The sequence below is a fragment of the Ostrinia nubilalis genome, chromosome 1 (assembly GCF_963855985.1).
Source record: "Ostrinia nubilalis chromosome 1, ilOstNubi1.1, whole genome shotgun sequence".
Lineage (NCBI taxonomy): Eukaryota > Metazoa > Arthropoda > Insecta > Lepidoptera > Crambidae > Ostrinia > Ostrinia nubilalis.
Window position 1 is genome coordinate 15492694 of NC_087088.1, and position 25875 is coordinate 15518568.

General features: G+C 36.8%; 2 protein-coding genes across 2 annotated transcripts; one reads left to right on the plus strand and one right to left on the minus strand.

Moving 5' to 3' along the window:
- Positions 1 to 410: 410 nt before the first annotated feature.
- On the plus strand, positions 411 to 25278 carry LOC135074037 (protein disulfide-isomerase A3). Its single transcript, XM_063968347.1, has 9 exons — positions 411 to 655; positions 745 to 953; positions 1119 to 1347; positions 2877 to 2993; positions 9988 to 10120; positions 21762 to 21922; positions 23496 to 23727; positions 24313 to 24450; positions 24960 to 25278. The coding sequence occupies exons 1-9, from the start codon at positions 507 to 509 to the stop codon at positions 25062 to 25064; spliced, it is 1473 nt and encodes a 490-aa protein (XP_063824417.1). The 5' UTR covers positions 411 to 506; the 3' UTR covers positions 25065 to 25278.
- On the minus strand, positions 8106 to 9870 carry LOC135074070 (putative nuclease HARBI1). Its single transcript, XM_063968380.1, has 5 exons — positions 9354 to 9870; positions 9002 to 9283; positions 8460 to 8847; positions 8246 to 8379; positions 8106 to 8156 (listed from the first exon to the last, which is right to left on the minus strand). The coding sequence occupies exons 1-4, from the start codon at positions 9606 to 9608 to the stop codon at positions 8249 to 8251; spliced, it is 1056 nt and encodes a 351-aa protein (XP_063824450.1). The 5' UTR covers positions 9609 to 9870; the 3' UTR covers positions 8106 to 8156; positions 8246 to 8248.
- Positions 25279 to 25875: the final 597 nt, after the last annotated feature.

Genomic DNA, 25875 nt, shown 5'->3' on the forward strand with positions numbered 1-25875 from the left:
ATGTCCAAACATCTAACCGCAAAATCTATTCACCGCAATTTAAAATATCCGCCACAACTTTACATGTTTACCCGTAAATTTTGGGAAAAAGTAAAAACTGGCAGCCCCTAATACTTGCCATATAAAAAAACTAGAATAACTACTATATTTTTTTCGCAACTAGTAGTTTTTGCAAAAGTTTGTTTATTTTCTCTAAAACTGATTCTATTTCTTTCTTGTCACATGTCACATGCGTTTATCACGAAATATTAGCAAAAATAGAAGCTAATTATTATTAAAATAAAATGTAATAAATTAAAATTTTAATGGTGTCACGACTTCTGAACGTATCATCGACGGGCCAATCAGAAACGGCCAACGCTGTGCCGGCAAATGTCATTTTGCGGCATCATACGTGTATTTTTCCGGTCCTTGTCCTTTCTTCCATTTGACCATTTCTCGTAGCATAGTTGAACGACGGCTAGGAATTTCGCCCGCATCTTCGTCAAGAGACGGACGTATACAAAATGTTGGGTTCACTCAAAATAGTTTTACTTTTAGGTGTAATTTATTTATGTAGGGCCGCTGAAGAAGATGTGTTAGATCTTACAGATTCAGACTTTTCTAGTGTGATATCTCAACATGATACTGCCCTAGTCATGTTTTACGCACCATGGTAAGTCATTGACTCCTGAGGATGACTATAGTTACAAGTGTTAACGTGTCACGAGCGGCGCTCTAAGTTGAATTGATTTGGGTTTATAGGTGCGGCCATTGTAAAAGACTGAAGCCGGAATACGCCGTAGCGGCCGGCATTCTCAAGAACGATGACACCCCGGTCGCCCTGGCTAAGGTAGACTGCACGGAAGGCGGCAAGAGCACGTGCGAACAGTTCTCTGTGTCAGGATACCCCACTCTGAAGATCTTTAGGAAAGGAGAGCTTTCGCAGGAATACAATGGACCTAGAGAGTCAGGTAAGCCACAACACCCGTTTTTACTTTATTATAAGCTTGCAATGGTTACATTTTAAGTCATAGTAAACTGATATTTTTTTCCTACTACCTCAATTTAGAATCATTATCCTCATTCTGATTATTCAAATTAGAATTTCCATGAACTAAATTTTTTTTTATCTTTAGGTGGTATTGTGAAGTATATGAGAGCCCAGGTTGGACCCAGCTCCAAGGACCTGCTCTCTGTGGCTGACTATGAAGCATTCTTGAAGAAGGACGATGTTGTTGTCGTCGGCTTCTTTGAGAAGGAGACCGACCTCAAGGGAGAGTTCCTGAAGACTGCTGACAAGCTGCGTGAGGAAGTTGTCTTCGGACACTCAACTGCCAAGGAAGTGCTTCAAAAGAGTGGCTACAAGTAAGACTCAAATTAATTTTACATTCCTTTAAATTCAGCTCTTTGGCTGCCTTTGTTTTAACTCTTTCTATTTATAAAGCTCGCTATTTTTAGTTCAAGAGAAGAAAATGCACTTGGGCTTTGTCATCTCTTTACAAGTTAGAAAAAATCTTTAGTTTTACTTTTGGAAAGAAATGTTATAAACCTTCTATTTTATAACAACTTTAAAGGCAGCATAATATTTACAAATACAGAAAAAACCAACTTAGCATCATTCCCAATTAAAATTTCAGTTAACTTCATTGATAAGCAGATTAGTAATTTGTAATTGCTAAACCCCAAACCAACTCAAATAATGAAATTATTAAGTAGCTGAAATTACAACTGTTCAATTTCATTTTTATGCTTCAGACAACTGGGGCACATTAAATATTTGTTCAGTTGCTTCTCCACTTAAGATCATTTAAATGACAAAGAAAATGTTCACTTTTATTGTGAAATAATTATACATATTTATGGCAAATATTTGCCTGGTTACCAAAGTCACTTTTACTCTTTTGTCTCTGTAAAAAATATAGTCAATAATTTATGTGTTGCTAAGTAATAATAAATAGTAATAAAATTATAAAATGTTACCTAAGGAAAAATAATAATTTTAAATTATACTTTGCCTTTTCAGTATGAAAACTTATATTTTTCCTGTAATAAACTAAGTGTGATTTAAAAAGTTCTCAAAAGGTATCAGCTGTGATAATATTCTTAGATTGTTATCTTTATCAATCAAAAGATAAAATATTTGATAATATTATTCAAACACTTTTGAAATCTTATGTTTTAGATGTTTTGCAGGTAACATAACATTATCTAATTTACCAAATATTTTTCACACACAAATGGTATAAAGTGAGGCCTTAAAATTCTTCATAAATATTTTATTTTTATGACCATTATCACTGAAATAACGAACTAGGCATATTTGTTGTTATCAGCTTGAAGTTCTGACATAACCAGCGTAATAGCTACATTAATGTGCATGCCAACAAGCCAAACTCATGTACTTGCTAATTAATAGACTTTATTACCTTTGAAATAAGTGTGATTGTGGCAAATTAGAATAAGAGAACCATGAGTAATCATAAAGTACTGCAAACATTGCACACTGGTTCAGACTTCAAATTTAAAAATCATTTGTAACGGAAATTGCATGCCCAATTAATAGAAACTGCTTGCTTATTTAGCGATTTCTACAGTTTCACACATATTATACGTTTCCTTTACGCATTACAGGATGTATACATACATTTTACGACTAATTAACTTCTAATACTTGGCTACTCACAAAGATATTAAAATAACACTGAAAAAAAACGGAATAATATTATGTATTGAATTACATTATACATTTATTCAAATTGTCTGTCTCACTTTTACGTTTTGGGAATCAAACTCACATTCTTCCCAAGCTGTCTCAAGGCTCATGGATAAACTGACGTTTGCGCGTATGCCTACGAGAATATTCGTCACTAATAAGTATTTATCTTTGCCTGCAGGGATAACGTAGTCCTGTTCAGGCCGAAACGCCTCCAGAACAAATTCGAAGACTCGTTCGTCGTGTACAAGGGTGAGCCCGAGACCTACTCCCTCAAGGCCTTCATCAAGGAGCACTTGTAAGTCCACTTTCTAATACACTACCATACATTTCTTGTAGGTACAGCAGTGCTACATCAAGCTACAAAAAACTAAAAACTGTAGTGTCTAATATAGTTGAAATAGGTGCGCTTTTGCTACAAAAATGTGTACTTTGATGTGCAGTCGACTGTACGACATTTTAAGCAGATTCATCAAGTAACAAGGAGTATTATTTGATTAACAACATGATGCATGATTTACTTTTTGAAGTCGTAATAAATAACATTGTCACCACTATAAGTCTATAACGTACAAAGCAATATCTATTTCCATAAAAATTGCTTTAGGTATATGTAGTATGACAACAATGTCTAGTTTATCGTGCAGCGATGTGATATCAATATATGCCATCGCGAAATTATGTAGTGAGACACTGTAAATGGTATATTTCCTGTGATTGTATCTAGGTAATTCAGCTTCATATTTGATTGAATCTAATAATATTTTCGCATAGAGCCATGTTATGTAGACTATTTGTGAATGGCGTACTTTATTCACTTCTCACGATAATGAATTTGAAATAACTATCGGCCGAATACTGAAACGCCATTTAAATATTTGACGGCTTCTCAAATAGTTAAGCAGCTCCTAAACTTACATTTCGCATACTCAAAACAATATCTGAGCAGTTCTCAATTTTTAAGCACCTCTCAAATTAAGTTGCACTCAAACGCCACTTAAATGAATTTTCGCATACTGAAACGCCATTCAACGCTAAGCATTACTCAAACAACTGTCAAATCGTCTTAAGCAGCTGTTAAATTTGAGAGTGCTTGCGCGGTATCTTAAATCCTATTGTTATACCTAAAACGACCTAAATAGTGGTAAATAATGTGTGTCATCGTTATCATTTCTTTCGAGCCTCGAGGAAATACCTAGATCTAATCGCAGGAACGCAATAAGGCTGAACGCTATTGAAAAATATTATTATAATGACATGCAATTCCGAGCGAGGTTCCGCGTCTCTAAAGAAACGGTGTTGTTTCTGGATTCATAATTTGGAAGCTCTTTGAAACCCCTCATCAAATGCCATACAACCAGTGGACCAAATACTTATTATAACCCTACTGTTCTACGCAACGGGAAGTTATGAACGTGTATTATGTGATATCTTCCACATCGAACAGCCAACTGTCCATCGTACTAGTGCACAAAGTAACAACCAAAATAGCTGCTATGAAATCGCTTTACATAAACATGCCTATTTCTGAGGAATATGTGGACATCGCATATCGCATAGTTAGCATTTCCAAGAGTTGTTGATTTGTCAATTTGATACTCTGTCAAATGATAAATGTCAATTGTGGTTACGTTTCGGTCCACGATCGCCACTTAATAGATTTCAACAATAAAAAGTACCTATCACCTTTAAAATTATTTTTTTAATTAAATAAAAATGCAAGCATTAATTTTTTCATATGATAAAACGAGATAAACTAAAAATAAACTGTTCTATGTTAAGTTGATTGAGTATATTTCCATAAAAGACAATACATAACCAAACGATGCTGCGTGTAATGGATAAAAAACGTAAAGTTATCATTTGTGTAAATGAAAACATACTTTTTTTGGTAAATGTTGCCAGTAGGTAAACATTTGAGAGCTGCTTAGCTGATCACGGCTTCAAATCCGTTGAGTGGCGTTTGAGAATACCATTTAAAATTGAAGGATACTTAAATTTAGGAGCCCGTTAGCTGAGTGACAGATTTGAGTAGTGTTTCAGTATTCGGCCGTATGTAAATCAAACGTGTCATAGGATCATAAAGGCGAAACCGTCGTAAAGTTAACTTCTCGCTCTTAAGTGTACGTACATTTTACGACACAATAAACTATGTTGCTATCATAGATTGGATATTTGCTATGCCAATATCATCGGAAGTGCTTCAACTTTACGAACATAGGTTAAATGAAAAAAATTTTCACTAATAAAAAGTTGCAGTTAAAATCTACTTAATTTTAGTTTGGTTAACTGGTAGAATAACGGTCTTATTCATAATAAAATGCTAATATAGGTTTAAAACCTACATTAGCTAAAACGTTTGATAGGCTTAAAACACTCTTATAAACCTCTGATAAAAAACGTTATTCATAATCGTTTATAAACCTTTGATAGCTAAAACAGAGTTTAATATTTTCTTTCCACAGACTATACAAAAAGAATGAACGAAAACAGCTTTTTTGGTGATTTAACTTGATGGACCATGTAAAATCATAGACAAATCGCAGAAAAAAAAAACAAAAAATTGGCAGCTGTGACGTTTTACTTACTGACATTGACATTTGGCACGAAAATTTAATAAAGTTTTCGGTTTTTTCGATCAACTCCCAAGTTTTATCAAACTTTTATAAAACTTGGGATTGTATGTTCTGGATTCTGTACCTCTTACCCTGTACTCTGCAATAAGCTCTTACGACGACCCGGCTAGTTACATCGGATACTAATTATGTCCATGACGAAGGAGAACAGACCGCCTAAAAGGCAACGATCAGAAAACTGGTTGGAGGAAGATAAGGTAGTACTTATTTTTAGCCTGATAAAGTGCCTACTAATTTTTGTAGCATGGTTTTATTTATGTTTGACGCCTAGTGTTTGCTTTTCAGTATTTGCTGAAAGAGTTGGTGAAAGAAAGAGTAAATGCAATCGAAAATAAAAATACAGACACTAACACGAATAAACGGAAGGTTGCGGCTTGGGCTGATTTACAAACAACGTTGGTACATCTTTTGATTTCTGCCTTCAATATAAAATTTTGCCTTTACCTGTAATTCAAAATCCTGTCATTTCTTTTTCAGGTTTAATTCAATGTGCGCTGGTATGAACCGCTCCATTACCCAGTTAAAATCGCAATGGAGCCTCATAAAAATCAGTGCGAAGAAAGACAAGACCATTGCTAGGCAGGCTCAAATTAAAACTGGCGGTGGTCCACCATTATCAGTGCCTGACGATAGGGCTGATGATATAGCATCTTGGTTGCCCAATGAATTTGTAGTCGATGTTACAGTAGTACACAATTAATAAGGCTCACCGATGTACCTGCGCAGAAGACGAATTTAAGTAACGCGGGAAATGCTATTGACCAATCGGGATACTCCACGCACGGCGCGTCTTCTTCCTGTGCCGGTATTGGTCCGTCGCCGCGTCAAGTTTGCGCGCGCTGTGACACTGTTAGTCAGCCGCCATATTCTAGAGTGCGTAGACGCGTTGCAGACAAAAGTACACTTAGTGGCAAAAAAAAGTGTTTTATTTTTGTGAGCCTCCAATCTCCATACATCTACACATTCACAATTCATTCATAGATTCAGCATTCACTCTTCTCACATTCGGAAATTCAAATATTTATTTATGCAAATATTAACATTTCTAAATTATGGATTAAATACATCCCACAAAAATAATCCTACTAATATTATAAAATTTGAGAAAGTTTGGATGTCTGTTACTCTTTCACGCAAAAACTACTGAACGGATTTTGATGAAACTTTACAGTATTATTGTTTATAACATAATATAGGCTATAATTTATGACGATCTATGACAAACTAAATCTCACGCGGGTGAAACCGCGGGCAAAAGCTAGTAAATAAATAAATACATATTAGACGCGTACATTGCTCCGATCGATCCCAAAGTATGTAGCAAAAGCACTTGTGTTATGGAAATCGGGAACAACGACGGGTACCACAAGTGTATTTATAATTTGTTTTTTAAGAAGTCTATTTATTTATTTAAATACTCTATTTAACTTTTTTTGGCAAAAAGATAAATATTTTATTCCCCGTAATTCCGTTACAATTGGCCTGCAGTGTAATTATGAAATGGGCGGGGCTTGCGCAAGTGCGACGGGGAACATAATCGGAAAAATTTTGTCCTTGTCTGCGTGGCCGAAGATTCACGACGCGCCTTATTAAATGTGTACTACTGTAACAGATTTGACTCGGACTCAAATAAAAGTGAATTAATTAACATTCAAGAGGAGGAATCAACTCAAAATACGCAAGATCAGGAATTGATAAATAATGAAGAAATCCAATATGAATTGGTGGTACTTGATGAAGAAATAGAAGATACACATGCTTGTACTACTAGAGGCATATTGGAAGATAAAGAAAATAAAAAAGTAGAGGCAAAAGAAAATAAAGCAAAACCTAATTTTAAAGCACCAGCAATCAAAAAAAAAAGGAAACTGTTAAACAAAGAAGGCTTAATTGATTTAAGCAAAGTTAGGATTTCCGAAATTGCAGAAACAGAATCAAAATGCCGGATTGAACTGCATGAAGTTCAAATGGAAAACGAACGGAAGAAAGGGAGAAACTTGGATCTTGAGCATCAATTATTACAGGAAAAACTTAAATATTACACTCACATTAATAAAGAATAATAAGTCTTTTGATGTTAAAGTTTTTCAAGTACTAACAGATTCTAAATAATAAGTTAGTTCCTCCCTTACTTCTGTTTGTTTTTAATTTGTATTTTATGCAGTTCCAATCCGCATTTTGATTGTGTTTCTGCAATATATTTAGACGGCTATGAATATGTTTACTAGTCATAACTTAATAAGAGTTTGAGATTACTATTAACTAGCTGTTGCCCACGACTCCGCCTGCGTAGACTACTATTTCTGTAACCTACAGGATCTGTGCATTTTTCCAGGATAAAAAGAAGCCTATATGTTATTCGAGACTATATAATCTATCTGTTTTAGCAATTTATTTGTTTATAAGAATTGAACTGTGATTTTTAGTAAGTAAGTTTAATAATTGTACTTAAATTAGTGATATAAAGTAAATACACATATGCCTAGTCACAAACATTCGCCTTTATAATAATAGTGTAAATTATGGTTATTTTGTTTTAAATGTAGAAGGTTGATAACCTCCGAATAGAAACGTTTATACTTAAGCAATTTCTTTGTTTTAAAGAATTGAACTGTGATTTTTAATAAGTAAGTTTGTTGAAACTAATTGTACTTAAATTAGTGATATAAAGTAATTTGTTTTGAATTTTTGCAGAATAATTGCTTTTTTAAAGAGAACTACAGGTTTTGTTTTTGTGATAGTAACAAATTGGACTGAAAATTGAAATACAGGTATTTTTCAATCAAATATTCTTTTTATTTTCATTAAGATGCCAGGAACAGTATCTGAAAAATTAAAATACAACATTTTCATGAACTCAAATGACATTACATAAAAGTAAATCGTTGGAATTTATCAAAATGTATTTTAGTACCATTCAAAAATGTTGATTTATAAAATTTTGTAGTATCAACTGCGACCTACGCCTCAACAATGAAGGTCGGTTGTCGTGAACACTGTTCTCCGTCGAAAGTTGCGGAGTTACAGGGACCTGCTCCATATGTTGTTCTGAAAAATATTATGAATTTGTCAACATTTTGTCATAAAGATTTGTATTCCTTATGTACAGTCAAATTGATAACATTTACCTAACAATGTGTCATTCATATCAATGGCTATATTATGTAATACAGCCAATGCTATGATCACAGCTTTTCCATTTTGGAGGCTTACTGGTAAGCCATGGAGTAGGCATTGGAACCGCTGCTTCCACACCCCAAAACACCTTTCAACAGTGTTCCTAGTTGAGATGTGAGCATTATTGTATGCTTCTTCTTCTGGACGACTAGGCCTTAAAATAGGTGTAAATAGATATGGCAGAAGAGGGTAGCCCGAATCGCCAATAAGGCGTCCTCTAAACTGCCTATCCTCAAATCGTTGTTTTATATTGCTCTCCATAAAAATTCGACTGTCATGTGTACTGCCTCGCCATCTAGCCACTATATCCATTATTTTGAGGTCAGCATCACAGACAACCTAAAATAAAAAAAACAGTATCCTGTAGGTAATCCATCCAATAATATAGTGTTGAATGTTGCTAAAATTTAGATCATACAAAGTAAAAATTATAGACATTATTAAAACAAATCTTTCTCTGTTGTAAACTGTATAAAATCAAAATATATTTTACCTGAACATTCAGGGAATAATAGCCTTTTCTATTAATATAGTACTGGGCCATGTCACCTCCGGTTTTTTTAATTTTAATGTGGGTGCAATCTATGGCTCCTATCACCCCAGGAAAATTTTTAATTGCTCTAAATTTGGCACTAATTCTTTCCTGCTCTCCTATAGTGATAGGCATTTTGATGAAGGAATTTGCCTTATTCGCGATTGCATGCGCGACTCTGGCGCATATCCGGCTCACTGTCGGCTGACTTAGGCCATGGAGGTCACCAGCATCATCTTGTACCTGAAAATGTATGAAAATAATTATAGCAGCCACGACAAAGGGATAAAATAAAACACTTTTTTGTGCTTACCTCACGACGTCCCCAACATCTTATGGCCACTAAAACTTGCAGTTCAGGACACGTGCCACCACCTCTAGCGCTCTGAACCAGATCATCTTCCACCAAATCTATGATGGTGCGCACTGTGTCCTTATTGAACCTATATTTTATTTTAAAATTTAGGTCCCGCAAATCGAATGGGTTGCTTCGTTGGCGGTAGAGCTTTCTACGTCGCGCTGGGTCGGCATTATTGGCTAAATGCACAATTGCATTTATAGCATTCATTTTCACAAGCAAGGATCACAGCAAGGATATTTTGAATAAATAAACCAACGAAGTGACATTCATATGAAATGACATTTATAAAAGTTAGGTTAAAATAGGTTTATTAGAGCTTTAAACAAGGCCCGAGCTCTCGATAACTTATCACACAGTTATAAGAGGATTTTAGCGCTAAATGACGATTATGAATAACAATTTTTATCAAACGTTTTATAAACCTCTAATAAGCATTTGATAAAATGTGAAAAATGATTATGAATAAGACCGTAAGCGTATAATCGTTTTGCATACAAAACTATGTTTATCTATCTTTCGAGAGAAATTTAATTTTTCCTCCTATGCCCAATAAAAGCACAGACCTTAAAAGATTGTAATCCAACAGCCACGGTCTGGTCGGTGTGCGTCAGAAGGACAACATCCAGGACTTCGGAAACCCTCTGGTCGTGGCCTACTACGATGTGGACTATGTCAAGAACCCCAAGGGCACCAACTACTGGAGGAACCGTGTGCTCAAGGTACGTTAAAATAGTATGTACTTTTTAAAGTACGTCAAAAATACTTTTTGGTCATGAGCTCCCTTACTACTAGGGCACTATTTAAGTTGTGAGCCTCGACAACATAACGTGTTGTTAGACAACATCTGATACTTTTAATGAAAAGTTTGACATTTTTGACTACAACCTTATTCAAAACTTTTTATCATTTGAGCACGTTTTGTATTATTAACATTGAATTGAAAATTATCTTGACTACAAAAACATGGAATTGACTTGCGGAAATTTTCGCGCGAAGATTTATTATGACTTTCGACGTGGTTAATCAATACAAAACTGAAGCGGTCAGCTAAATTACTATTTTGGTGATTAAGATCTGTCCTTTACCATTGTAAAATGATAGTTTAAGAAATATAATATTGTATGTCATTGGCTAACCAGTGAACTTTGCGAAAGTCGTCCAAAATGACAAATAGTGGCGGAAAACATTGATGTTGTCAAAAAAATGGAAGAGAAACCTCGTCATGTGATATATCATAGGATTGAGATAATCCTAGGCATTAATTCCACTAGCAGTAATAAAATATTGTATGACCATATTATGGTTAATACGTTTTTTTCTCGCTGGATGTCACAAATTTTTTCAAACGCTCAATAGGACGCTTGTGTCGTTTAGTCCTTGGAAATGTTTGATAAATACGTTTAACAAGCTTTAAAAGCCGTTTTTTAAATTGTGACAGTTGACGAATTAAGGTCCTATGCATAATGATACTGAAAATAAACAACTATCGACTATGGAGGTGTTTTAAGATGAACCAATGCCAACAAAAGTCCCATGCGCTCGGAACACTTTAAAACTTACGGTCGCCTATTTTTCCGAAATATCCGATTATTATGATAGAAGCGTCACTAGAGAAATTTAGAATGGTTAATTCTTAATAGTAAACAGCCACTTTTCTTCCAAAAGTCTTCAGTTTAATAAGGTAAATTGACCAGCATAGTCGAATCGCCCTTCGTGACGAAAATGTGAGCTTTTACACGTCTCGTCAAACAACTGACTATTTGAACACTCAAAATATGAAATAAACAGGTCCAACGCTACAAAATTCTTGCTTGGAATCTAAACACTTCTTTTGGTACCCATATATTAAAATTAAATGCGTGAACAGCGATTTATGTAGCCAAAAGCAACTGTCGGTGCGGTCAAAAACCATGCTTTGGAGGTGCCTCAAGCCGAGTGGAAAAAATGCTATGAAAAGTGTTTCGGACACATTAAAAAGTACATGAATCATGAAAGACAACCAATACCATTTTAATAATAAACTACTTTGTTTTCATAGTTAGGCTCACAACTTAAATAGTGTCCCACGTAGATCAACCGTAAAAGGGTGCGCGACACGAAATTTTGTCGTGGGGTTATATCGATTCCAGATGATAAATGTATCGTCTTAGATCGATATAATCTTAGACATGCTAATTTAAAATGATATCTCAATAGAATTACCGTTTTATGAAGATCTCTAAGTTTTTTATGATTATTGTCAAATTTAATTTCCAAGTTTTACTACCATGTTTTGTAATATTTTCAATTTAACTCGATTCTACTGAGCTTGATGTTTTTTATGTTAGTTTTCGTAACCATGACATATTTTAGTTTATCAAAACATTTTCCCATTCTACTATCGCAAATACTTTGATAAGAAATATATTTTCCCTTTCCATATTGCAGTGACTGCTGAATTTAATCTTATTATATCATGCCAATTTAAAAGCAAGTGTTTTTAAACAATTATCTAAAGTTTTATCGGCTCTTGACTCCCATGAGTTAAGATAACAAACCCGAATATAGTAGCTAGACTGTATCTGTATCAAGCATCCTGTTTTCGTAAGGAATTTATTATTAATATACTCCTAAAACCGCCCTTCTGATTAGGGAATAGGGTGGGTTTAACCAAACTAATTATGTAATTAATTAGATAGCTGCAAGAGGTAGTAAACATTTAATAGTTTTACCCAGTAAATAAATTATTGCCTAATATAATTATATTAGACGAGAAAATTTATTGGGCTTAATGCGTGGGTTTTTTAAAGTTACTACGCATATGTACTGATCGGATTGTAGTGTATAATATTCATTTAATATACTATACTACAGGATTTTGATGTTTTTAAACTCTACACGAAGTATCTATTTACCCTACATTAAGGAAGCAATAAACGAGTAGGTACTATCGGGGACTCGGACGCCTTGACACCTTAAGGGCCTAAATTGTTTGCACACACACGCTCGATTATGCTCCGCCCCCGTTCATTCATGTTTCGGGTCTAAGCAGCGTCGGCGCACCACTGTAGATGTTTACCCTTGCAAACCAAGCTCTATGTAAAGCGTTTAGGATTGAGTATTGCTTATTACCCGCATCCGTAGCGCTCGTTTGGCAACGTCGCATTTTAGTCAATTTGAAACCCAATAAAGAATCGCTACAAAATATTATATGGGGCTTCGTGTAAAATTTGAACTAGCGATTGCCCGCTCGGGTCACAAAATTGGTATCGCACATTCCGAGGTAACTGTGCAATTTCCTGAGAAAAAAGTAGCCCTTTCTATAATTATTGTTGATAATTAAGATTAAGAGTGTAAATCTCGTGATATTAGTTTAGCTAGTTAAGGCGAGAAATACAAAATCATACAGTTAGTTACTTTCGAATTTTACTTATTTAATAGGTATTTAATTTATTCGGAACTTATAATTTATAAACAATATTATGTTATTGAATTAATTAGTAAAGAGTTAAGGAATATTTGTGGCTTAAAAACAATTATTGTAAGATAACTTCATAATAACTTTCTTAAAAATCCTTGAATGTAAATAAAAACCTATAATAGGTTTCTATTTATTTTTAATACATTAGCAACTTTTGTTTTCCGTTTTAAAGAAACACTTATCTAACTACGTTATTACAATTTAATACAAATATTGCACTAGGTAGCAATGATCCAGTCCAGGTAATTGGTTATCGTAAATATTATAATATTAAGTTAGTTTTATTTCAAATACAGTTTTTTATTGCACATTAAGTGTCTTTACACAAGGTCTTAAATCAATAACAATTAAACTTCAAACTAAATAATACTTAAACAGTTAATGTTTCTTGTAGATAAGTTCGTAAGTAAATACAGGGTGACTTTTGTATCAGTATCCAAATTTTAATATAATAATCTATGAAGCGAAAGACAAAACACGTATTTTTTATTTTTGTATCGTCCAGTACAAAAATGTCAAAATAAAGCACCCAGAAACAGTCTGAAAAAACACTTACACCGTGGTCACGGCTCACTCGCTTACGCACGCACACACGTACGCGCCTGCCCGCGCCGCATTTCATTCATTGCGATACGATTTATAAGTTGTCGATTTTCCCTTCATACTTTCACGGGCTTAGGACCGTCAAAATGTAAAAGATTTCAAAGTGGTAATTAGTTTTAATTAAACAGACTTACTAATTTATGGTAGAAAAATTAAATACCTACGACAATAATTACGCTATCAAAAAGAAAATAAAATCACCGAGAGCGGTAACACTACTTTTATTGTGTACCTATTCGGGGGTATTTATCGTTATTTTCATGTGCAATAATTGAGATTGCTTACCAAACCTACCTAACCTAACAACAAACTAACAAATTATGAGTAGTTATTTTAATAATTGCCCAAAGTGCATACCATTTTTCTCCAGACAGACTTGCACGCTTTTGTACATTGTCTTTGAGTTTATTTAAAACTACAGTGTCATTTCGCACTTCGCGTCTCGTGTAGGCACTTACCTACTTGCTCGCGGATCTCTCTTCAGTTTGCCGCTAAAATCGTTCACCGGTTTGGCACTGTTGGGTTTAGTCCTTGGTTACGAAGTCGAGGTATTCCTCTGGGCCCGGTTCAAACTCTCTCCACTTAAAATGTAGCACCGAATCATTTCATAACACTCGCGCTGCAATCGCGAATACATCGTTACGTTGACCGCACGACGCGACGGAACGATCGGCGCGCGCAGCGATACGCGCGTCTCGTAATGGGTTGCGCGGGCGACTGATTGAAGCGCCGCGCGCGCGGCCAGGCCGGCCGGTCGAGCGTTGCCACACGTTGCCAGCTCTCCGCTCGACCAGCTCTCCCGCAAAATGTTTACGCGCTAAGCGCGGTAACCACACTACGTGATTAATTGGTTAGGAAAAAAATAGTTGATGTTAAAATTTGACCTACCTATTTTTTATTAAAAATGTCATCTATAAACGATACCTAATGTCAGGAAAAAATTTGGATACTGATACAAAAGTCACCCTGTATAAGAATTAAGAATTATTTTGAGAGGCATGGTTCAGTAATCGCGCGGAGGTCAATAAAAAGGCAATCAAACAGTCCAATGTAATAGCACGGGTTAACACAAAACAAAATCAATCGGTTATTGATCACAAAACTTCACAAAAAAACAAAGCCGAGAATATGTCGACAGTTCGCCAAAGGAAAAAGCAGACAGACCTCGTATAAAAACACAATATTAAAAAAATACATTATCTATTTGTTTGTAACCAAATTCTATTATTAAAATTCTAAGGCTGAGTTGCACCATCTTACTTTAACTTTGACAAACGTCAAAAATCTGTCAAAATCCATACAAAAAGCACCGGTTACTGTTATAGTTACGGTCAAAGTTAGGTGGTGCAACTCAGCCTAAAACTAAGAAAGATTGAAGAAAAAGAAACATTTCGTTTTAAACCTTAACCGTATGACAATAAAGTGCACAATGGTATTTCGTATTGCAACCTAAGCCCTGATTGTCTCTTATTGGTCGTAGTAAAAATATAGTAAAATGCGTAACCAATTAGAGACGGGGTGAGCACGTGACCGGAGCGATGCGCTTACGCTAAAATTTCTACAAAGTGGTCAGGCGGAAGAGTCCCCGATAGTACATATAGAAGTTACGTCCGTTATTTGGTAACTTTTTATTATTAGGCATTTGTTTTCTGTGTTTTAACTCAGTTGCCGCGTCGATATAATTATTCCTGATGTTTACAGGATGTAGATTTGTGTCCGCTTACGACAGGGATGGCAAACATTTATGGATTATCGTGCTAAAACATGACTATTCAGATTATTACAACAGTAGAAGAACGTTGACATGACTTCGGTCGAGAGCGTATCTAATTTATTTTATTGCTTACCATTGGTTCACCATCCCCTGGCCTACGGCATTTATATTTTATGATATCCGACGGGAACTATTGGGGAAGGGCTTATTTGTTATTCATTAGATATTATGTTACAGTCAAAACTCGTATCTGGTTAAAACCACTTCTGACTACAAAAATCAGGCGAGTGGTTATAATAATAGCGACGTTTTACCTGAAAATAAAACGTTTATTAAACATACTTACCTTATTCGAAGCCTTTATAATGAGAGTAGTGTCTGTCTTTTCCTGTTTGAGTACTAGTTTTGACGTATAATCTGCCCACGTGACTTCCGCTCCGGTCCCCCACCGCCTAAGCGCGCCTCAATTAGCGACACTAGCGCCACCAACGGTAGCTCGAAACTAGGTTTCGATATTCTCGCCATTGTGTTTTATGACACCAGGTAGATTTAAAAAGTAGGCTTCGAATAAGGTAAGTATGTTTAATAAACGTTTTATTTTCAGGTAAAACGTCGCTATTAAACAGTACTGTACCGTTATTCGAAGCCTTTATAATGAGAGACGTGTCTATTATCTCCTGGTGGCGCTGTGTAATCGCCAATGTGATCAATTGAAGAATAAGACATTGATCAGTGAGAAATGTTATGAATTAGTTAGAACTTTAGCTTATCTGTCTACTGAGTGGTAATGTACTGTGTGTAGGTACATTATAATATTTTACAGAACGCAACCTGCATCTGCATCTCCGTAAATTCACGTCTAATGCATCGTTTATTAACAACTATGTAATAATGAACTATCGGTTACTTTACGTCATGTAAAAGGCGCAAAAGCTACGTCCACCCTCACTCACAGTATCAGACCGTTGGATGAATTTAATAAGCTTCGGTAGGAGTGAATAATTATTAGGTATGGATAAGAATATTCACTGGTACAGTTAAGGTCGCTTGCCGATAGCGGGCGTTTGATGATCTCCAACATTTCCCACATTTAGGTATCAGCTCAGATTTTAATATTTATAAACCTTTACAGGACCGTAGCCTAGGTGGACGGTGTAATGAATAGGTGACAATAGCTAGCCGGCTATGTATAGGTACGATACTTTTGTATTGGCTGAGTATTCCGCGTTATCGCTGTTCGCTAGGAATAGCGAAGTTTGAGTCGGAATTGATAAAATTTATAATAATACAGACTTTCCTAGTACAAACTTAGTAAACTTTGCGGTTTACAAACGTCGGTGCTGTGGTAAGACTGTGCGACCATTATCTTTAGGGCTAACAGTGATAACTTGTCAGCTAGATCAGTTTATTGACGGTTAGTCAACCAGCTTAATTCAGAGCAATCTTAATATGAAATTATGTATTATTGTAATTACAATTATGATAATAATGTTATAGGGCTGAACAAGAGTTTGTTTGCATCAACACAAAAACTATCTTTGTGTTGGAGTCCTTTAACCACGAATTCTATGTATAAAATCATAATAACATCATTCTACCACCAATAGTAGTGGAGCATCAATAAGAATGTTGCGAAAGCGGGAAAAGTTATGCAAACGAAGTCGCAAGCACAGCTAGAATTAAATGATAGTTTCGTAGCCGATCTAAACCTTATCAGGTTTCATCAAGGCCCTTAGGGTGGGCATCGGATTTAATTTCGAATGATTTATTTTCATCACCCTGAATGCCGTTGGACGATCGCTCATTTGCACAATGTAAAAATATTTATGTAATGATGTTTGTGTAACACTAAGTTTTATATCATCGCCAATGTCACTCATGATTCATTGAAGTGTACATACCTAAGTTGCCAGTAGGTAGGTAAGTACTAATTTTTGTGACTATAGTCAGCAGAGACAAATTACTTTATTGACCTAGCGAGTCGGGTAGGTATTAGAATATTTCACGAGGCTGTTGTACTTAAAACAAGTTAACTCGTAAACAGTTGTGTGTGCCACAACATTTTGCTTGTGACTACCTTCGTTACAGTATAATAATTGATGGATTTAATTCACATCAAATACGAATTTTGTAAATTGTACTATGAAGGTAGGCGAAGGACTTTCGGCCCCAAGCAAAGAGCTTAAGAGTGCGGCACATTATCCAAAATTAATTCCAACCATGTTTATGTACTTCTGTGTGACCCTAAGGTCACAGTGATAATTGGAAAAATCAGAGTTAAATTACTTTCTTGGACTGAAGGTTTTGATTTATTCCCTTTAACTCCTCGTAAAAGCCGTTCATATTCATACGACAATTTTTATTGAACCACAGAGGTGCACAAAAGGTCGAATTAACAATAAATGACATGGTGTCATATGACATTAATAATAAATTATATTTATTTACTTAAATTAAGTAGACAAGACGTAGTCATTGACACTATAATAGGGCACACGGAAAGTTCAGTTAAGAGACTGAAGACTTGTGTGACTTTTGGTATGCAATCTTTTCTCCAACGAATGTAATGGCTTGTATAAATGAGAAAATAACAAATTGTAGTATGTAAACCTACGCGGTTTAATATAATATATTAAATTTAGTAAGTACGGTTTACTAAAGTCACTGTTTTCGTTGTACAGTGAAATTCAATTGCGAAATGAGTTACCATGCAGCGTGCCCAATTTGTTTTAAGCTCAGATAAGCTTTATACTTTTGGTTATTGTGGATCATAAGTATTTGGTATTGGGTGCCATGAGCGCCTCAAGTTGGCGGTTAAAATGCTCTTTGCCTCACGCAAATCATGAATTGTAGTGTTATAACATGAGAAGAGCCAATGCTTTAGGATTTGTAACGTTACGTGACTTGATCTGTATGTTTTTGGTAACCGAGACTCGGTTAGGCCATTTTGTATTTATGGAGTTCACCTTTTACTGTTACTAGTTTGTAAGACTGTTATTATTTTGTTTATTTATTTTATATAGGTAAGGACCGACTTCATTGTGTTTATTATCCAGACTTGTGTGCTTTTATTACAATAGGGGCATGGGTTATATCTGACCCCGAAGCAAGGATGGGTCCTGAGTTACCCCAGAATGAAGTCGTCCAATAGGTAAGGGCGCGAATGTCGCGACTCTTTCTGTGCGAATCAATTGCCGTCAGAACATTTGCATGAGTCTGTCGGTGTACTATAGGTATGTATAGCAGACAAATACTTATTTTAGTATTCAGTACTTTGTGGTACCCGCCAAGCGTCTATGAATGTATACCTTATTTAAAAGACTATCAGGTCAATAGTTGTATTGTAACTTTACTATGCAGAGGCTGCATAAAGGCTTAAGTTTATTTAATTTCTCCAGGCGTTAACTGTTCGGTACCAAAAATTCAGGGCGCATAGCTGCGGCCCCGATTAATTAACATCCTTCAAGATTCTGAAGGTTTAAGGCGATGCCCTTGTATCATCTCGGCAGTAATGAAATAAGCCAAACTGACACGAATCGAGTAATTTTTGCGTAATCTCATGATCTCTGTCTCCACCTTTTACCCATGGCAGGTCTTAAATAGCTTACTTTTGTCATGAAATAAAGCATTTTAATTAGGGTTCCATAACCCTTGAAAATTATGAGGATTTGGGGCGATGCCCTTATGTCCTCCCGGCAACATTACTTTAATTTTGCCGTGCTAAATAGAATTTCAGACCCTTTTATAGTTATGTGGATTTAGGGCGAAGCCCTCATGTCTACTCGGCAACTTTACTTATTTTCGTTTGCCGTGGAATAAGGCGTTTGGGTTCTATAACTCTTCAAAAATTATGAGGATTTAGGACGATGCCCTCATGTCTTTGAACCGCAAATACAAACGAGCGAGGTTGCTTGGCTCGAAATGTAATGATTTGAGTCCGATTCTCCTTGGGTAATCTCCTATCCCAGAGGGATGAGGGATAACATGAGAGTTTAGAGCGATGCCCTAAGATCTCTCGACGTAAATAAAAATGAGCGAGGTTGCTCGGCTCGAAATGTAGTGATTTGAGTCCGGTTCTCTTTGGGTAATCTCCTATCCCAGTGGGATGAGGGATAACATGAGAGTTTAGAGCGATGCCCTAAAACCTCTCGACGTAAATAAAAATGAGCGAGGTTGCTCGGCTCGAAATGTAATGATTTGAGTCCGGTTCTCTTTGGGTAATCTCCTATCCCAGTGGGATGAGGGATAACAGGAGAGTTTAGAGCGATGCCCTAAAACCTCTCGACGTAAATAAAAATGAGCGAGGTTGCTCGGCTCAAAATGTAATGATTTGAGTCCGATTCTCTTTGGGTAATCTCCTATCCCAGTGGGATGAGGGATAACAAGAGGGTTTGGACCAATGCCTTACTAAGACCTCTCGACGTAAATAAAAATGAGCGGCGTTGCCTGGCTCAATATGAGACTCCTTGAGTGTTTGAGTTTTCTCCTATCCCGGTGGGATGAGGGAGAAAAGGTTCTGGCTCCTGGTTTTTCCCTGTTTGCTCCAAGAGAACTTACCCTCGCTACAGGATTATGCTGCTGCGTTTTGGTTACACTGCCATCTAGCTTGCCGAGTAGCCAGTTTGAGTTTTCCACTGTAGGTATTTAGCATAAGGCGAAATCTCAGATCGATCTGCGGAGCAGAGTTGCGATCGTATTGCTGCCGAAAAATTTTCCAGACGCCGCTAGCATCAAATAAACTGCGTATCAGGCTGAATAGACGATGTTCATCCTTCACCGTTTATTACACAGACTCACTGTTTATCTACACAGTAACAGCATAGCGTTTTCCTGAAATCATAGTTTAAGAAAACCACAAAGGTATTATTATACCTACGTACCGTATCCTAATAGGACAAACTGCACACTTCACTCTTGGGTTATAAGCCATGCGTTAGACTTCCATAATGGCGGTAGAATAGGTACGTCTGTACGCTACCCTACCTAGTGGAAGTTTTCATACTTTCCCTGGATGCATATTGATAAAGGTAGTTTACCGTTTATTTATTTTGTTGATTTATAAATCAACACAATCCGTCCGATGGAATTCGTATGTCTGAAATGGTATTGGTAAGTTGGTACTTACAGCTTATTGTAGCAAGCAATCACATTTTGCGACTATCACATTACACCACACCATCCTTTGATTTGACCTCTACGCCAACTCTTGCTCCTCTTCTGCACGTGGACATAATATTTCCTCTTTCCTTTTGAAAATAAAGACATCTAACGGAAAACCCTTAGGAACAAACACAGCTAAAAAGGAGTGTTATACCGTTAGGAATGAACATTGCTAAAAAGGAATATTAGTTTTAAAACACATCTAACGAAAACCGTTAGGCACAAACATTGCTAAAAAGGAATGTTAGTTTTAAAACACATCTAACGGAACACGCCGTCAGGTACGAACATTGCTAAGAAGAAGAAAAGTTAGCTTAAAACATATCTAACGAAAAACCGTTAGAAACAAACATTGCTAAAAAGTAATGTTACTTTTAAAACACGTCTAACGGAATACCGTTAGGTAAAAGTATTACTAGAGAAGAAAGATAATTATTTAAAATTAAACTGAGTTAGATTGAATGCAATCTACCTCCGAACGGTAACACCGTTGTAAAAATAAATTACACTGCGAAATAAGTAATCACAGTAACTTTTATAAGTTTTCAGCCAGTACTTAATAATTTAGAAGTACTTACATTATGATGGTAATATTTTACCTGAATCACGTCACGACTAGTACCTGTGAGATGGGTCGCGAACTAGCGGAGCTAATTCTACGACCGTCTCGAACGGGAACTAAAACACCAATGGCGAGAATATCGAAACCTAGTTTCGAGCTACCGTTGGTGGCGCTAGTGTCGCTAATTGAGGCGCGCTTAGGCGGTGGGGGACCGGAGCGGAAGTCACGTGGGCAGATTATACGTCAAAACTAGTACTCAAACAGGAAAAGACAGACACTACTCTCATTATAAAGGCTTCGAATAACGGTACAGTACTGTTTAATAACCCTTAGTCAAAACCACTTTTGACTGATTTTTGCATTCAACTGTTCATCATAATTATGGTAAATTAGAGAGGGTCGCGTTATATGGAGACTTTTTTTTATGTATTTTCTATGGCAATCTATTCGAGAACAATAAGCCACTTGTTTGGCTGGATCTACATGTCCTGAGTTTCATGTTGTCTTTGAGAGCCAATCAATTGCTTAACTTTCCAGCAAACCCTCTTCCTGACAGTCTACAATTCTTTGGGCGAGACTGGGAATGCCTTGTCTTTTCAGTCGATTGTATTGTAGTTCACCTTCTCCACTCAAGGCCTGTGCGAGTTCGTTTGCATGAGGTGCTAGTTTTTCCTGGTATTTGAGGCTTGCCTGTACTATTTCCTCACGAACAGTGTTTATGCTTAGGTCAAGATACATGTATTTGTTGCTAATACGTTGGGGTATACTGATCATGGTTCTTAGTGCTTTACTTTGGAATCTTTCCACTATGTCGAAAGTATGGAGACAACATATTCTATGTACCTTTTCGTATCAATCCAGGTTGCCAAGGAGATGTCCGAGGTGAACTTCGCCGTGAGCGACAAGGACGACTTCACTCACGAGCTCAACGAATACGGCATCGACTTCGCGAAGGCCGACAAGCCCGTCGTGGCCGGAAAGGACGCCGATGGCAACAAGTTCGTCATGAGCGCCGAGTTCAGGTAACGTTGTAAACGTTATTTTGTTTTAGGGCCCTCGCCCATGGCGACTTTTTGACAGCATCGCTACTAACGCGCGTTAGTCGCATTTGCAAAGCACTACGTAGGTGATGCCAACACGCTACAGCAGCGTGACTGCATCGCTACAAAAAGTCGCCGTGGGCGAGGGCCCTTAGAAGGCCCGCAGCAGGTCTGCTCCGAAACGCTGTTTACGCAGTTTCGTCTCTATCTGTCACAGTCGCTCATGCTGGCATCTCGCTTTGCGTGAGAGGGATGGTAACATTCGAAACTTCGGATAACGTTTTTCGGAGTAACCCCACCGGTTTATACTAAAGCGGAGAGGAAAGGAGATGTGTTTGAATAAGCAATCAGATTTTGTTATTTCCACATAACGTCTCCGCTGAGCTTCGGTTCGGAAATCATCTTTCCCTTTCGGCTTTGGTGGAAACCGAGCCTCATAAATTTCGGCTACCAGCGCCGACGATAAGCGTGATTCTAAAACCAGCCTTTTTGTGACTCCATCGTGGTCCTTAATCAAGAAAGTGAGACTCTCTTAAGAATATTGTTGCCCTGTAAAGTGGTGCCATTTGGTTACTCACTGATCTCAGCAACAGCTGATTCACCGAGTCAGGTCAGGTCAGTCACAAGTCAGGTGTGGATTAGTTATTATGACTTCGTTTCTGAATTTTTTTACACTGATATGAAAACTATAAGAATTTCGAATGCTATTGGCTAACTTCTACCTTTGGCGTTAGTTAACCCTGGGCGGTACACATCGCGTTAACCCAAAGATTCGCGCTATCACAATGTGTGTGTAGCCAAATATTCACGTATAAATAAATATCTTTGCTCAATCCCTAATAAGATTTGCAAATATAACAGACCATGAAATAGTAGCTTTCTGAAATTAATCACTTCATGAGTAGTTTTCCTGCTGTTTAACATTCAAAAACACATTATAGCTTATCGGCCCGCCAACTATTGTTTTCACACAGCGCTTGTATAATTCATTTGCCTCAGAAATTACTTATCGCACCTGGGAACAATGATAACCTTTCGCTTTTCTCCATTATTTTTAAACATGAACTGACTTTAGCGTAAAAATTGATAATTTTTAACAAGTAGGTTTGTTATTTCATGGATGGTTATCGAGTAGTGAAGCTTAACTAACGATACTAAGAAAAAGAAAGTTATCATGTTTGGTTGTTTTTAACTTAAAACTGCGCTCCACCAAACTGGATAAATAAAGCATACATCATGTAAGATATTTTACTATTTTCAACTGCAATCATACGCCCTTTACTTCACATCACTTTCCATCTCGCAGATCTGATGTTTGATTGCTCACCCAATAGCTCTTCAAGTGTCCGTTCTATTATACTGTACTCACCTTAGATTAAAACAAAACACGGAACCCTATAAAGCAGAAGATGGTGACGCGTCTCTTTCTCGATTCATACACTTGACATATCTGTTCCAGTTTCGGCTTAAGAATCCTTATTCATAAGAACAGGTAGTTCACTTACATGAGATTACATTAAGCATTCGACTAACCTAGACACCTTCTCATTTCCAGCATCGAAAACCTCCTGGCTTTCACCAAGGACTTGGTCGACGGCAAGCTAGAGCCATTCGTGAAATCCGAAGCAGTTCCCGAGAGCAACGACGGGCCGGTGAAGGTGGCTGTTGGCAAGAACTTCAAGGAGCTGGTGACCGACAGCGGTCGTGACGCGCTGGTCGAGTTCTACGCGCCATGGTGCGGACATTGTCAGAAGCTGGCGCCGGTGTGGGAGGAGCTTGGAGACAAGGTAAGATGGCACACGATAATAAATTATGACTTGTCCTAACTTGACTTAACGGCTTGGAGAGTCAATAATTAGGTCATTTTCTTTTTTAATTAGAATTAAGCCACGATTTAAAAAAGCACTATAATTAAACCACGATGGAGTAGTTGACTGACATCATTATTATTCTTTTATAATGCACTCGTGTCGTGACGCGTATTTGAAACCCACTTGTTTCGCTAATGTGTTCAAGAGACACGATTTTGAAATTCTATTCTAAAACCAGCCTAAAAGGGAATACAAACGTGAATATTACCAAAGATAAATCTTTGTGTACTCAATTGACTATATTTATTGGTTAAATTCAGCCTTTCATACCACACTCTCTTCTTCTGCCGTTATTTTCGACATTAAGTAACTACAGGTTCTTACATTTATTCCATAATAGGGGATGATGATGATAAATTGAGAAAATTAAATTTTTAAATGTGGTTAACATTTTTAGATAACTTGGGAAAGCAAACAATGCAGAAAACTATTCCTTTCATCATCTTATTTCGGTCCAAATACTTCTGAAACAAACTAATAATTAAATTCATTGGCCAACAGCTGAAGAACGAGGAAGTGGACATCATCAAGATCGACGCCACCGCCAACGACTGGCCCAAGTCGCAGTTTGACGTGTCCGGATTCCCGACCATCTTCTGGAAACCTAAGGACAGCTCCAAGAAACCTGTCAGATACAACGTGAGTATTTATTTCATTAGCTGATTTTAGATCACATCACAACCTCCAAGCGATTTGGATAACAAACAATGCAGCATCTGACCTGAATGTTACGAATCTAAGGTAGCCACAGAGTAAATACAAATGAGTAGGTTATCTTCATAGAAACGCACCGAACGCAGTTTGTTTGTATGTGTACTTGTTTGTATTTATTCTGGTAGCCATCTGACCTAATTCACAGACTACAACGCCAGCTGTTGTGGATTCGAATCTCGCTATGGACGAATGCTTCAGTGTTGAGCACAACAATGATTGTCCCGTTTGCTATCTCTAGAAAGTTAAAGTAGAGATTGCTGAAACTTTATGCTACATTCTGAATGCTTACTCTTCAGTCTCAACAAGTGTATTTCTTGCAGTTGAAGTTTGACCAGTCCTGATTATTTATTCAGAGATAATACACAGCACAATATCAATTTAGGATACAATGTTTTTGTAAGATTATATTAATGTTATTCGTTTTTGCATTACAGGGCGGACGCGCTTTGGAAGACTTCCTGAAGTACGTCGCTGAGAACGCCAGCAGCGAACTCAACGGCTGGGACAGAAAGGGCAACGCCAAGAAGTCCGAGCTGTAGTGTTGTGATGTGAAACTTTCCATGAAAGATCTGTGAGTGAATGTAGCGAGCGTGTCTGCGCAACTGCCCGCGAACTCGGCTGGTGTTGCCATTTTACCATCTCACATTTACCGAGTTTGCACAGTTTTATAATTTAGTAATCTAAATACAGTAATTTGAATGCATTTCTTATATATGTTGGTGGGCTAATGAATAAACTAGGTTGTATTTATAATACCGTTGTTGTTATTCCATCCTTACTTCCTGTTTATCAAATAATAGTACCTACATTAGTTTTTACTAAACCGCAAAAAAGAAGAGCTGCAACTGAGAGATTATTTATTTACAGATACAAGGTGGATCCCACGATCCTTTTTCTGGTAAAAGAAGAACGAAAACTAAGTTATAATACTTAGTTATGGATATGAGTTAAGAATTATTAAAATACTAGCTTTCCGCCCGCGGCTTCGCCCGCGTGGAATTTTGTCTGTCACAGAAAAACTTTATCGTGCGCGTCCCTGTTTCAAAAAGTGGGTTGAAAACTATCCCATGTCCTTTCCCGAGACTCAATCTCATCCAAATCGGTTCAGTGGTTTAAGGCATGAAAGTAAGACAGACAGACTTATTTTCGCATTTATAATATCAGTATAGATTTAAACAAAATATTGATAAACTTTAAGTACAATACTTTAAAAATAGTTTTATGATTCTTCAAAGTTTGTTAGTCCATCCATTCAAAAAGGACCAAACAAACTGCAGCCAAAAGCTAGTAGGTATGTCTTTTGTGTGACTGTAAAACTTGTCATCAGGCCTACCTATTATGGAAGTAAGA

Excerpts from the sequence above, each read along its gene's own strand:
- LOC135074037 (XM_063968347.1), top strand. The coding sequence starts at position 507 with ATGTTGGGTTCACTCAAAATAGTTTTACTTTTAGGTGTAATTTATTTA. Across the intron at positions 21,923-23,495 it reads GTCATGAGCGCCGAGTTCAG|CATCGAAAACCTCCTGGCTT; the intron begins GTAACGTTGTAA and ends TCTCATTTCCAG. Across the intron at positions 24,451-24,959 it reads AGAAACCTGTCAGATACAAC|GGCGGACGCGCTTTGGAAGA; the intron begins GTGAGTATTTAT and ends TTTGCATTACAG.
- LOC135074070 (XM_063968380.1), bottom strand. The coding sequence starts at position 9,608 with ATGAATGCTATAAATGCAATTGTGCATTTAGCCAATAATGCCGACCCA. Across the intron at positions 8,848-9,001 it reads ATTATTCCCTGAATGTTCAG|GTTGTCTGTGATGCTGACCT; the intron begins GTAAAATATATT and ends TTTTTATTTTAG. Across the intron at positions 8,380-8,459 it reads TATGAATGACACATTGTTAG|AACAACATATGGAGCAGGTC; the intron begins GTAAATGTTATC and ends AATATTTTTCAG.